We start from the raw sequence: 12210 nt of genomic DNA, 5'->3' as shown, positions 1-12210 counted from the left end.
GAGGGGGTTGTGGGAACCACAAAAGTTTAAGAACCCTGCACTAGGGGATCTGTATGCTTTAAAATCACTATCCCACTGCCTCGGACATTTGCCTCATTTCTGTTGTCTCAGTATCGCTCCATGGTGCGGCTTCACCTTGAGTATTGCCTTCAGTTCTGGTTGCCATATCTCAAAAAAAGATATAGCGGAATTAGAAAAGGGTCAAAGAAGAGCAACCAAAATGATAAAGGGGATGGCACTCCTCTCGCATGAGGAAAGGCTAAAGAGGTTAGGGCTCTTCAGCTTGGAAAAGAGATAGATGAGGGGAGATGATTGAGGTCTACAAAATCCAGAGTGGTGTAGAACGAGTTGAAGTGAATCAATTTTTTTTAAACTCTTTCAAATACAAAGACTAGGGGACACTGGTGTAGAACAAGTATATTCCCAGTCAGTGCTTAGCGGATAAACAGTTATATTGCGCATATTCAGCGCATCGCCAGCTAAATTTGGTGGCCAAATTGGGCTGCCAAAATAGGCCTATCTTTTGCTGGTTTAAACTTAACAGGCCTTCGCTGAATATCCACTTGGCCAGATATGTTTAAACTGGTCAAAACTAAAACGGATATTCAATTCCAGCCACAGGAAACAGCCCGGCATTGTATATCCGGGCTCGGTGACGGCCGCGGGAGGCTGCCTGGCTGACTCCCGCGTTCTGAATATATGATCCCTGATCTTTAAGTCCTTTCTTGTGAGTTCTGAAGTATTTGATTGTTTGGACGTCAAAGTTTTATGTTTTTGAGGTGTTTTAAATGATAGTAGGGTAAGAACTTGAGTATTGCCAAACTGGGACAGACCGAAGGTCCATCAAGCCCAGTATCCTGTTTCCAACTGTGGCCAATCCCGGTCACAAACACCTGGTAAGTTCCCAAAGGAGTAAAACAGATTTTATGCTGCTTTTACCCTAGAAATAAGCAGTGGATGTTCCCATGTACGTCTTAATAAACTACAGACTGCCATCCGCTCGTAACCAAACCTCGGGTTATGAGTGGATGGCAGTCTGTAGATGGCTGCATTTCAATTCAAGACTCTTTAACAAGCAAACACGATATGGACACTGAGATACAAAGATAAGTGGTACCAAATTTATGATATGCAACGCTCTACCCTGTGGAACAATTTTCCAGAAAGTACTAAGGACAATTGAGTAAGAGCAGCTCTGTGAGTTGATATTTTTTGATTGTTGTTGAGAATCACCATTTTTTTTCTTTTCTGCAGTGTGTTTTTTTTTCTCGTTGTTTTCATTTTAGAGTTGTTTTTCCACTGTAGTTTTCGCAGTCCTCTCTTAAGCCGATGAGAGAGTGCCCCGGTTGGGTTGGATATTGTAAAAGTCTATGACTCTCCCTGGGGCGGTTGAGGCTTAATTACACAGTTGCCTTTCTCAGTCTTTCAGAGCAAAATAATATTTATAGTACTGGATATTTATATTTTTGCTGTTTCATTTTTTATTGTCTGGTTATTAAAGAAGGTTCTTGAAAAGTACCAAACTGATTTTAAAAATATAGAAACAAACTTCACGTTGATGAAATCCTGGAATAAAGGTAAGCATAAACATCATTGGAACAAAGCGAGAATAGAAACTAGAGAATACGACCCAAAGAGACAGCAAAATGGGTAAGAAAGTGGGATGATGGCATATTGCAATATTACTCGGTCCCTCTTCTGTCTTGTTGCAGTTCCCCAACCGGGTCACGCACGGCTGCATGGTTCATTTTCAGATTTGATGGAAACTGACTGGGAAAACACGAGCGCTAAGGTAAATCTAAAACTGGAAAGGGAAAGGAACTACGGTATAATATTTCCTGCTGGTGCTGGGTCTGGGTATGGCTTCCTTCCACTTCCCCCCCTCCTCTCAGTTCTGGTTACTCTGGATAGGCCCGAGCCTCTTAATTGACCAGAGTAATCCAGAAAGCTTCTGTACAATGGCCTCTGCTGGTTCAGTAAAAACCTTTCCAGGCATAATACAAATGCTAGATCTGTTTAAGTTATAGTGAACGGAGTCTCTCCAACTATAGACCCTAAAGAAAAGACGGGATATTCCAGTACCTCAGGAATGAGGAACAAACCTCTCGGAGGAAATAAGAATACTTTATTGTTGTTACAATGGTACTGGATGTATACAACATTGTACAGTGGTGATAATGTTCAGGTACAGTCCCCCCAAACAATTTAACTGTCCAGGAACGGTACCTGGCTGGTTCAGGTGATATTCAGTGGGAGATATCCGGTTATCCCCTGCTGAGTATTCCTAGTTAGCGGCTAGGAGATAACCGCCGGCTGTCGTAAGTGGCCATATCATGCCGCTAAAATTGCTGGAATATCTGTGGCCACCATACGCCATGCCCTCCCTGCCCATCTTCAAGTCCTTACTCAAGGCCCATCTCTTCTCCCTTGCTTTTGGCGCCTAACCACCTTCCCCATTCCTGTTACCTACACTGACTACGTAGTATGTTACCGTTAGATTGTAAGCTCTCTTGAGCAGGGACTGTCCCTCCCCGTGTTTAAACTTGTACAGCGCTGCGTAACCCTGGCAGCGCTATAGAAATGCTAAGTAGTAGTAGTTTAAAGTTTACCAGCTATCTCAGAATATCAACTTAGCTGGTTAAGTTTAAACCTGCCAAAAATAAAACGGATATTCAGTGCCGGTCACCAGAAATGGCCTGGCATTGAATAACTGGGCTCCCTTCCACGGTCTGACTATCAGCCCCAATATGTCCCTCTCAAGAATAAAAAGAACCACTGTGAACAAACCGTACGAGCATGTAATGGTGCTAAAGCAGCTTACAATAAATATTCAGTACCTATCAAAATTTCATTTGATGTCTTAAAATTTTTAAAGAGTGGAAGGAAAAGCCTCAGAACCCAGTCTAGAACCTTAAATGTTTTCAATGGGGAAAACCTTCTAGGCGTAAAAACCTTCCACATGCAGAATACCTTTTCTAAAGTGCTTTAATAGTCAAAAATCATCAAAAGAAGCAGTTTCACAAGAAAAGCATTCTGGACCAGGAATTGTTGTCTCGGCATTCAGGCTTACATTCCTCTGCTCTCACAATATGTCCTTGTTCTGCCCCTGGCAGCCTAACACTAGGTTTTATAGCGTAGCCCTAAAATGTGTTTAATGCCTTTACTGTTATTCTCACCTCTACGGACTTTCACTGTGCCATCACTCCCTGCAAAGGTATATGAGCAATGCATTGTGTGTAATGTAGTCCCACATGTACTGCAGCCACCCCTGCTTGTTGTATAAAGTTAATTATTAGTGGTCTAATCTCCAGCAAAGGCCGCCTCCCTTTCTCTACCATAAGTACATAAGTAGTGCCATACTGGGAAAGACCAAAGGTCCATCTAGCCCAGCATCCTGTCACCGACAGTGGCCAATCCAGGTCAAGGGCACCTGGCACGCTCCCTAAACGTAAAAACATTCCAGACAAGTTATACCTAAAAATGCGGAATTTTTCCAAGTCCATTTAATAGCGGTCTATGGACTTGTCCTTTAGGAATCTATCTAACCCCTTTTTAAACTCTGTCAAGCTAACCGCCATGCTTGATTCCTTTGTTTATCTACTGTTATTTCCTGACTATTTCTACTATCTTTGTCCTGATGGGTCAGCTAGGGTATGGCCAATTGAGGACTGCCATATGGGACCACCTCTGCTACTTGATAGCAGGTTCTGTCCCTATTGGTCCCTTTACCTCCCCCTCTCAAGGCTTGTGTGGGGCTTTTCCTGACCTCCCTGTCTCCACAAGGGACATTCTTCTCCTTGCTATGGACAGTACATTTCCTTCTGCTCCCCTGACCCCTGAAGGCAACTCATCTTTTTACCTCGCTCATTCTTTCTCTCAAGGTATTGCACAATCCCAGCACCCCGTCTCTGAACTGCTTTCATCTATTTATTCACTCTCCCACCTCTGCAATAAAGCTCCTTCTCTTCCGATTTCCATTTCTATTTCCATCCTCCAATACAGCTCTCAGAACTACGAAGTCTCTTGCTTCGGGGCATGAAATCCTGAATATCTACTGACTGTTGAGTAAATTATCTGCATTTATTCAATAAAGTAAATTTCAGAAAAAGAAAAGAGGCTTTCTGGGTGTGCTGATGTGCCAAGGTTACCCTTCTTGGATATTAAAGCCTTAAGAATATTACGCTTTAAGAGGCCAAGACAGTTCCTCTCCTGGAGAGCTTAGTCTAAGTGGCTACCTGAGGCAGTGACTTGCTCCCAGATCACAAGGAGTGTTGGTGGCAGAAGCAGAATTTGAACCCTGGTTTCACTGGTTCTCAGCCCATCACTCTAAGCGTTAGGCCAGGGTTTCTCAAACTCTCTGTAGCAGTGACCCCAGAGGCCTGTCTTCCATGCCACTGCTCCTACAGTGTCGCTATCATCCCCCACCTTGTGTGGAGTCCGTACAAGATTGACAAGAGGCAGGCCAGTGATGGCTTTGTTTTTGCCTGTCCAGGTTGTGACCCCAAATATAGGTTGTTGTGACCCCAAGTATAGGTCTTTGTAACCCTATCTGGGGTCATGATCTAGAGTTTGGGAATCACTGTGCTAAGCAACTTCCTGTCCTTTTAGTGTGAGGCTCCAAGGGGGAGACTTTGGTACAACATCAGAAGATATTTCTCCACAGAAAGGTTGGTGGAGGCCAGGGCTGTGGAGTTGGTCCACCAAACCTTTGACTCCGATTCCACAGCCCTTGTGAAGACTGGAATGGACACCATGGGGAGGGTCTGGAGATACAATCCAGTAACAGGATGGGCACAGTGGATATCTAGTTTTCATAAGTGAAGGAAAGCCAGAGAGTACTGGGGTCTGTTGCCCCATAGCAGATGATAAAGTGAGTACTGGAAAGGCCTCGGTCATTATCTCCAGTTGGATTCTGGTCTACGATTCTCCTTCTTCCTCTCGTTAGATAATTACAGGGTCCTCAACCCAGTGCTCAGGACACACCCAGCCAGTTTTGTTTTTCTTCAGCATATGCTGAATGAATATGCATGAGGTATATTTGCCTATGGTGGAGGTAGTGTATGCAAATCTTTCATGCATATTCTCTCTGGATAGCCTGAAGACCAGACTGGTTGGGTGTATCCCAAGGACTGGGTCGAAGACTCCTCTTCTGCAGTAAGATTGCATCTTATACACCTACAGGATCCAGACCACTTTTCAGTATTTTCCACCCATCGCCCGACTTCTATCTGTTTAAATTACATGACCTCTTTGCCAGGGACGTCAAATGAGAGCAGGCTCACAAACGCTTGCTAAGAGACGCCTGGCGGGGGGAGAGAGGAGTAGGACAGATCCCTTGAACTTCCTTGGAGTTGTGGTGCAAAATCCCCCCCCCCCCCCCATCTTAGGTTTGTCACTCAAAACATCAAACTGCATGTTTATTAAATCGGTGGTATTCCCTTCTAATTGTATTTGACGATATCCTTTCCATTTTCTATTTATTTATTTTTTTTATGTTTGAATCTGTTTATTAAAGAAATAATAATGCAATATACAGGGCTATACCAGAAAATACAACTGAAGAACAGACAGCCGATAGCCTCTAGTAGTCTAGACAGTTTTTCTTTTTGTTTTGAATCCCCCCTCCCATCCCCAAAGATCACTTATGGATATGGAGTCAGATAGTTACTATTCAGTCCTTCATCTTACGGGGTTACACAACATTAAGGTCATATCTAAGCTACAAAACATGACTGTGCTTTTAGGTCCAGCTGATACAACTGTCATCCAGGGTTTTACCCCGGATTATAACTCATAGTTACAAGGGTCCCGAAGAGACATAGGTAAACACCATCGCTGTCTTTTACATTATCTCCTTCATCTTATCACAGAACCATGTCACCTCCCTTTCTCTGTCACCGCACCGGGGCAAACCCATCGGCCCAAACTTTAAGAATTCAAAATTCTACTTCTAGCCACCTCCGTTAATGAGTCCCAAAAAGGGGCCCATGTCAAGCAAAATAGTTCCCCTCTGGGTGAGGCCAGGTCGCCCGCTGCTCTACGCTCTAAAGAACGTAGAAAGATCATTCTCACTCGCCAGTGGGACAAAGTTGGCGAGTCTGGTGTGATCCATAAATTTAAGATGACCTTCTTACCCAGTAGTACCGTTCTTTTAAGAAACGGACGTAGCCCTTTAGGTGTTTTTTGGGTCAAGTGGAATTTATGGAATAGTAGGTGTGGCTTTTGCCGCCAAGTAATCTTCCACAACTCTGACACATGATTACACACCTGTGCCCAAAATCGGGCTATTCTGGGGCAGGTCCAAAACATGTGGCCAAGGCCCGCTGGGGAGTGACCACACTTCAGACATCTGTCTTCCTGTCCCATATGAGCTCTCCATGCTCTATGTGGGGAAAAAAACATTTGAGACAGGAATTTATACGCCGTTTCTTGCAGCGCCACACTCTCCGATATTCTGGGAATGTCCAGAAAGCATGCCTTCAAGTACTCAGACTGAATATTCACTGGTAGGTCTTTATTCCATTGTAAAGCCAATTGCTCATAATCGTTCTCACCCAGTTGTTCCCGGATTTCTGAATGATAGTATTTTAAGGGGACTGCCCCCTGAGCATCCAAAGCTAAAAGAGACAGCAGTCGATCCCATATCTGTGAACTCAGGTGCTCGGGCGGAAGGGATCGCAAATAATGTCGTAATTGAAAGGAGGCAAAAAAATCTCTTCTAAGTGTACCAAATTCTCTATCTAGATCCTCCATAGTTTTTAAAGTGCCCTCTTCTGAGTATAATTGGTGAATGTATCTTATATCATGTGTTTCCCAATCTGAAAAGAGCCGGGCTGTGTTCCCCGGGGGGAAGTGACTGTTGCCTCGTATCGGTAGTAACGGAGTACAAGTCACAAGGAAGCCGTATTTACGGCCTAGCCAGTGCCAAGTCTGTCTTAAAGGTGACACCACTGATGAGAAGTACCGGGGCGTATTTACTGCCCCTGGTTTAGCATGCAGCCATGAACTGAAATGACGGGGGAAAAACACCTTGGTTTCCATTTTCGTGCACGAAAAATAACTCGTGTCACGAAACCAATCTGAAAGGTGTCGAATATTACTGGCCACAGACAGGAGTTTTAGGCTTAGAAGTCCCAACCCCCCTTTAACTCTGGAGAGATATAATTTAGATACTGGTAATCTTGGTTTTTTCCCATTCCAAAGATATTTGGTAACCACCCTTGTCAACATCAGGTCCTCTTTGTGCTTAAGGAACAAGGGCAACACCTGCAGCACATAGACCCATTTTGGGACTAGAATCATGTTGTAAAGGGCTATCCGCCCCAGCAGGGAGAGGGGCAAGGATGTCCACGTCTGCAGCGTCTGTCTAGTTTTCAGTTTAAGAGGTTCTATGTTTAGGTTATATAAAGATTTCAAGTCGGCAGTTAGCCATATGCCAAGATACTTCAGTTTACCCTCTGCCCAGGACAACGGAAAATCACCCTCCCAAGCCGTACGGATCCGGGTCTGAACTGGTAGTGCCATTGATTTGCCCCTATTCAGAGATAGACCCGAGTAGCAGCCGAACTCTTCAAGAGTGCCAAACAAGTGGGGTAGGGAGGATTGGGGCCTTGTCAATGTTACCAGTAAATCATCTGCAAAAGCTAGAGTTTTGAGTTCCTGTGTATGTAATCTGATCCCCTTTATATCTGGATTTATTTATTTATTTATTTATTTGTTACTTATCTCTTTGAATGGTGCGCAACAAGGGTTCAAGGTATAACAAAAATAAGATTGGAGAAAGCGGGCAACCCTGCCTGGTGCCACATGATATAGGAAAGGAGTCTGATCGTATACCATTAACCAATAAGGAAGCTTTTGGATTAGCGTATAACGTTGTTATAGCATTGAGTACCCACCCTCGTAGGCCAATGTGATTGAGAACGAGAAAAAGGTAATCCCAGCGCACCTTATCAAAAGCCTTTTCCGCGTCTAGGCTGACCAGCAACAACGGTTCGTTCATGGTAAGGCTCTGTGCAATAGCTAAACATGCTTTCCTAACATTATGGCATGGATGTCTACCCCGCACAAACCCCACCTGGCCCTCTCCCACTAAACCTGGTATTAAAGGGGACAGACGCTCAGAGAGAACCTTCGCTAAGATCTTTAAATCCACATTTATGAGTGATATAGGTCTATATGATCCCGGATTTTCTGGGGGTTTGCCTTCTTTTGGGATTAGGGTTATCAAGGCTTCATTAGATTCTCGCCTGAATCCTCCACACCTAATGGATTCATCGAAAAAGTCTAGAAGAGGGCCACACACTTGTGAGAATAGCAACTGATAATATTCCGCCCCAAACCCATCCGGGCCTGGGGCCGACCCTCGTTTAAGCGATTTTACTACTTTTTGTAATTCCTTGGCTCGTATTGGCATATTTAATTGCTCTAATACCTCGGGGTTCAAGCGTGGCATTCCAGAGTCTGCCAAGTAATCTTCAATGGGTGGGCCTGAATGTTGTTCTGGGGCAGTATATAGGTTTGCATAATATTGTTCCAACAATCGTACTACCTCCTCTGAGTTATTCGTTTGTTTGCCCTCTGAGTCCCGTAGTGTTGGGATAAACCTATTTCCTCCCCAGGTTTTGTTAAGGTGAGCTAACAGTTTCCCGGATTTATTACCGTGCTTGTGAAAGGAGTAAGATCTATGAAAGAGTTGTTTCTTTGTTTTCTCATGGATCATCGTGTTGAGGGCTGCCAAAGAGGCCAGCATAACCTCCCTGGTCTCTTTCGAGGGGTGAGCTATGTGTGCCCGCTTCGCAGCTTGATATGTGTTTTCTAGGTGTTTCACTCCTCTTGCCAATCGCCTCGAACGGGCACACATATAGGCAATTATATCCCTGCGAATCACCGCTTTGGAAGTCTCCCAGAACAACCTAGCTTCCTGCACATGACCACCATTTGTGTCTAAGAAGTGAGACCATCTTTGTTTCAGATAATCCTGAAAGGCCGTATCATCTGCCAGATATCTGGGGTACCTCCAGACATGATGGCGCAACTTAGTTGCCCCCACCTCCAGTTCGATCCAAATCATTGCATGGTCTGAGACCTCCATCACTCCGATTTCTGCACGTGGCACTTGGGAGAACAGAGCTGAGGATATCAATATATAGTCTATTCTCGACCATGAACCATGTGCTCTTGACAAGTGTGTGTAGTCTTTAGATGTAGGATGCGTTAACCGCCAAGGGTCTATGAGGTCTAGGGCAGTACTCAAATATCCCAACCCTTTACCTGTCCCAAACGCTGAGCTTGCTGTCGGGCTCGAGCGGTCTTGTAACCCATCCATGACTTGATTAAAGTCCCCTGCCACTATCCATGGGGTGTGCCCATATTGGATTCCTAACCGAACTAAATGTTGGAAAAAAGAATGATCGTATACATTAGGGCCATAGACATTGAGCAGAAAAACTTCCTGCCCCATTAAGTTTAGTTGTAAGAGTATGTATCTGCCATCCCTATCTTTACAAATTAACTTTGAGGTGCATTGCAGGTGTTTGTGTATTAGAATTACTACTCCTCCTCTTTTACTTCCAGAGGAAGCAAAATGACATTCACCCACCCAGCGCTGTTTAAGCTTTTGATGTTCTGCGTCCGTTAATTTGGTTTCTTGGAGGCATGCTATCCCAGCGTGGTGGCGCTGCAACACTGTCAAGATTTTTGTACGTTTTATTGGGGAGGAGATACCAGATACGTTCCATGATATCAAACGGGGGGGTGGTGGTTTAGCCATAGTCCCAGCCAACCCATTTGCATAAAATAGATAATTTTTGTACTCTTAAGGCTCCCGGGTGCCCAGCCCTCACCCAGCAGCCCTGTATTTGTAACAGAAGTGGCGTATGAACATATCTCAGTAGACACACATTCTTACCTACCCCGGCACGGCAACAGAGCTCACCTAAGTTTTGCACTCTCCAAGACCCTCGCAGTGTAGGCGGCACCAGCTCCGTCCAACTGAACTCCACAATCCAATCTAGATAGTGTCCAATTTTGTGTCTTTCCCCTTCTCCCTCCCCCCCCCCCACACTACAGATCCTACCCCACCCCCTCCCCTCTCTCCCACTTCTCCTCCTCCCCCCAAATCTTGCCCAACCCTCTTCCCTACACTATTCCCCATATAACCGAACCTAGGCCTACCTCACCAGTCGCAACCTAGTACAAGCTGCGTCCGGTGTAGGGTCAATGGGTGCCAGTAAAGCCTCGCTCTCAGTCAAACATAATTAACATGAAACAGTATTCGAACCTTCCTCCACCCTCTCCAGCCACTCGGCAATCTGGGCAGCAGACCCCTCCTCCCCGGGCTCTCATGCCTCCGGTATAACCCGGTAGGCACACAGTGCGCCCGAGGGGGCCAAGTGTCTCTAGTTTACACCTGTTAGTGTTCTAATCTTGGCCTTGTCTCGCCATCATCTGAGTGCCTCCAGTCTCAAATATTGTGCCGATTCTCCAGAGAAAGCCCGGATGTTTAAACCAATGTTCCAACTACTCAACAAAGTTCCAACAGTAACTTGTCATTCTCGACTGGCGTAATCCAACAGGTTTTTATGCGTACATCAACATATCATAACGAAACCGCAGCTGAAGTGCAGTAGTCAGTCCGCTGGTCCCATAGCTTGCTTATTCAGCCACTCTGCGGCTGCCTCTGGTTTGGTGAAAGCTTTCCAAACACCATTCTCCATGATTTTTAGAGTAGCTGGATATTGTAACATAAATCTGTACTTCTTATCCACCAGGCGGGTACAGACTGCCGAGAACGCCCGTCGCTGCGCCGCCAGGGCCGCCGAGTAATCTTGGAAAATACGAATGAGGGTGCCATCATATTTAATGGTATCTCTGCAGCCTTTGTATGTTCGTAAGATGGCTGCCTTTTGTGAGTAGTCATGAAATTTTGCGATGACAACCCTAGGGCGCGGCTCCCTCACTGGCCTAGGGCCCACTCGGTGGACTCGCTCAAGTCGGATCGGCCTTCCCTCTCCCGCTTCAGGAAAGGTCGCCTGTAGCCAGGTTTCTAGTGTGGATTTTAAGTTGGCATCTGACAAAGATTCTGCAAAGCCCACAAAACGAAGGTTGTCCCGCCTGGAGCGATTCTCCAAGTCTTCCATTCTTTCTGCATAGTCATGTACCAGGCGGGACAATCGCTCCAGCTCGCCAGCGTGTTCTTGGTGCCCCTCCTCCACCTCAGCCACTCGGGCCTCCAACTCACCCGTGCGTCATGAAAGTTCTGAAGTCACCGCTGTTATGCCCGCTATTTGCGCTGATAGTTGGTCGAATTGAGGAGCTAAGGCCCGCACAACCGCTTCCGTGAGTTCCGGGATGAGCGCCTCCGTATTCGGGCGGGGAGGAGAAGGTGCCGGCGAAACCGTCGCCATATTGGCTTCGCTAACCCTTGCTTTGTCCTCCTTTTTCTTTCCACTTTTCGCCGCTTGAGCCATCAAGGATCTCGTGATATATTTGTCCATGCGCTAAGGAAGATGTTTTTGTGCAGTGGGAGTTATTCCCAAGGGTGGAGACAGCCGAAAAAATTGATTTTCGAGTGAGGCTCTGAGCAGCTAGAGTGAGACACGTCCTCTGCCGCTCACTGCATCACGTGACCCCATTTATTTATTTTTTTAATAGTTTTTATACTTTTGGGGAGTAAAAGGTGCTTCCTTATATTTGACCACGCCCCCTGCTTTTGCAAATCTTTTTTCATGAGCCCTTTTGTTCTGTTTAAATTGTACGTACATGACAGGAATGACCACAACGCTTTCCTTTGAGGTGCTATTTTAATAGAATATTTTCAATTTCTTTCCTTCTGTCTCTTTCATCATGATTTCCTGTCTCCACAGAGGTGGTACTGTGACCCAGAGTGCTTGCTGACAAAATGGCTACCCAAGGATTAAGGATGGGTCGGTTTAAGACTCAGAAAGCCCATCTTTAGTGCAAACTGTGATCTTTGACTTAAAATGGTTTTCTTTGTTGCCTAGGAGTCTGTATCATTGAACAGCGAAAGCCAGAATTCGCATCCACAAGCGCAAATGACACCGGAGTGCCTGCAACAGGAAATTGAGAACTACAAGGTACTTCTAACTTCTGAGGGTTGCAGGTCCTGCCCAGTTCTCGGCTTGCTTGAGACTAGAGAATGACACGGGGACAAAGTTTGTCCCTATCCTCATGCCGTCCCTGTAAGCT

General features: G+C 45.5%; 1 protein-coding gene across 4 annotated transcripts in view; it reads left to right on the top strand.

Annotated features, from left to right (window-relative positions):
* The window catches only part of IFI35 (interferon induced protein 35), a 57353-nt gene that overhangs the window by 15355 nt on the left and 29788 nt on the right, over positions 1-12210 (top strand). For 3 of the 4 annotated variants that reach the window (XM_030221843.1, XM_030221841.1, XM_030221842.1), the window contains exons 2-3: positions 1713-1792; positions 12006-12098. In XM_030221843.1, the coding sequence (XP_030077703.1) occupies positions 1760-1792; positions 12006-12098 (126 nt within the window). In that variant the 5' untranslated portion in view covers positions 1713-1759. The remainder of the gene's footprint in view (positions 1-1712; positions 1793-12005; positions 12099-12210) is intronic. The other variant, XM_030221844.1, reaches the window with a different exon arrangement.

This window comes from Microcaecilia unicolor, chromosome 12 (genome assembly GCF_901765095.1).
Source record: "Microcaecilia unicolor chromosome 12, aMicUni1.1, whole genome shotgun sequence".
NCBI lineage: Eukaryota > Metazoa > Chordata > Amphibia > Gymnophiona > Siphonopidae > Microcaecilia > Microcaecilia unicolor.
This window is presented reverse-complemented; position numbering and strand designations above follow the sequence as displayed.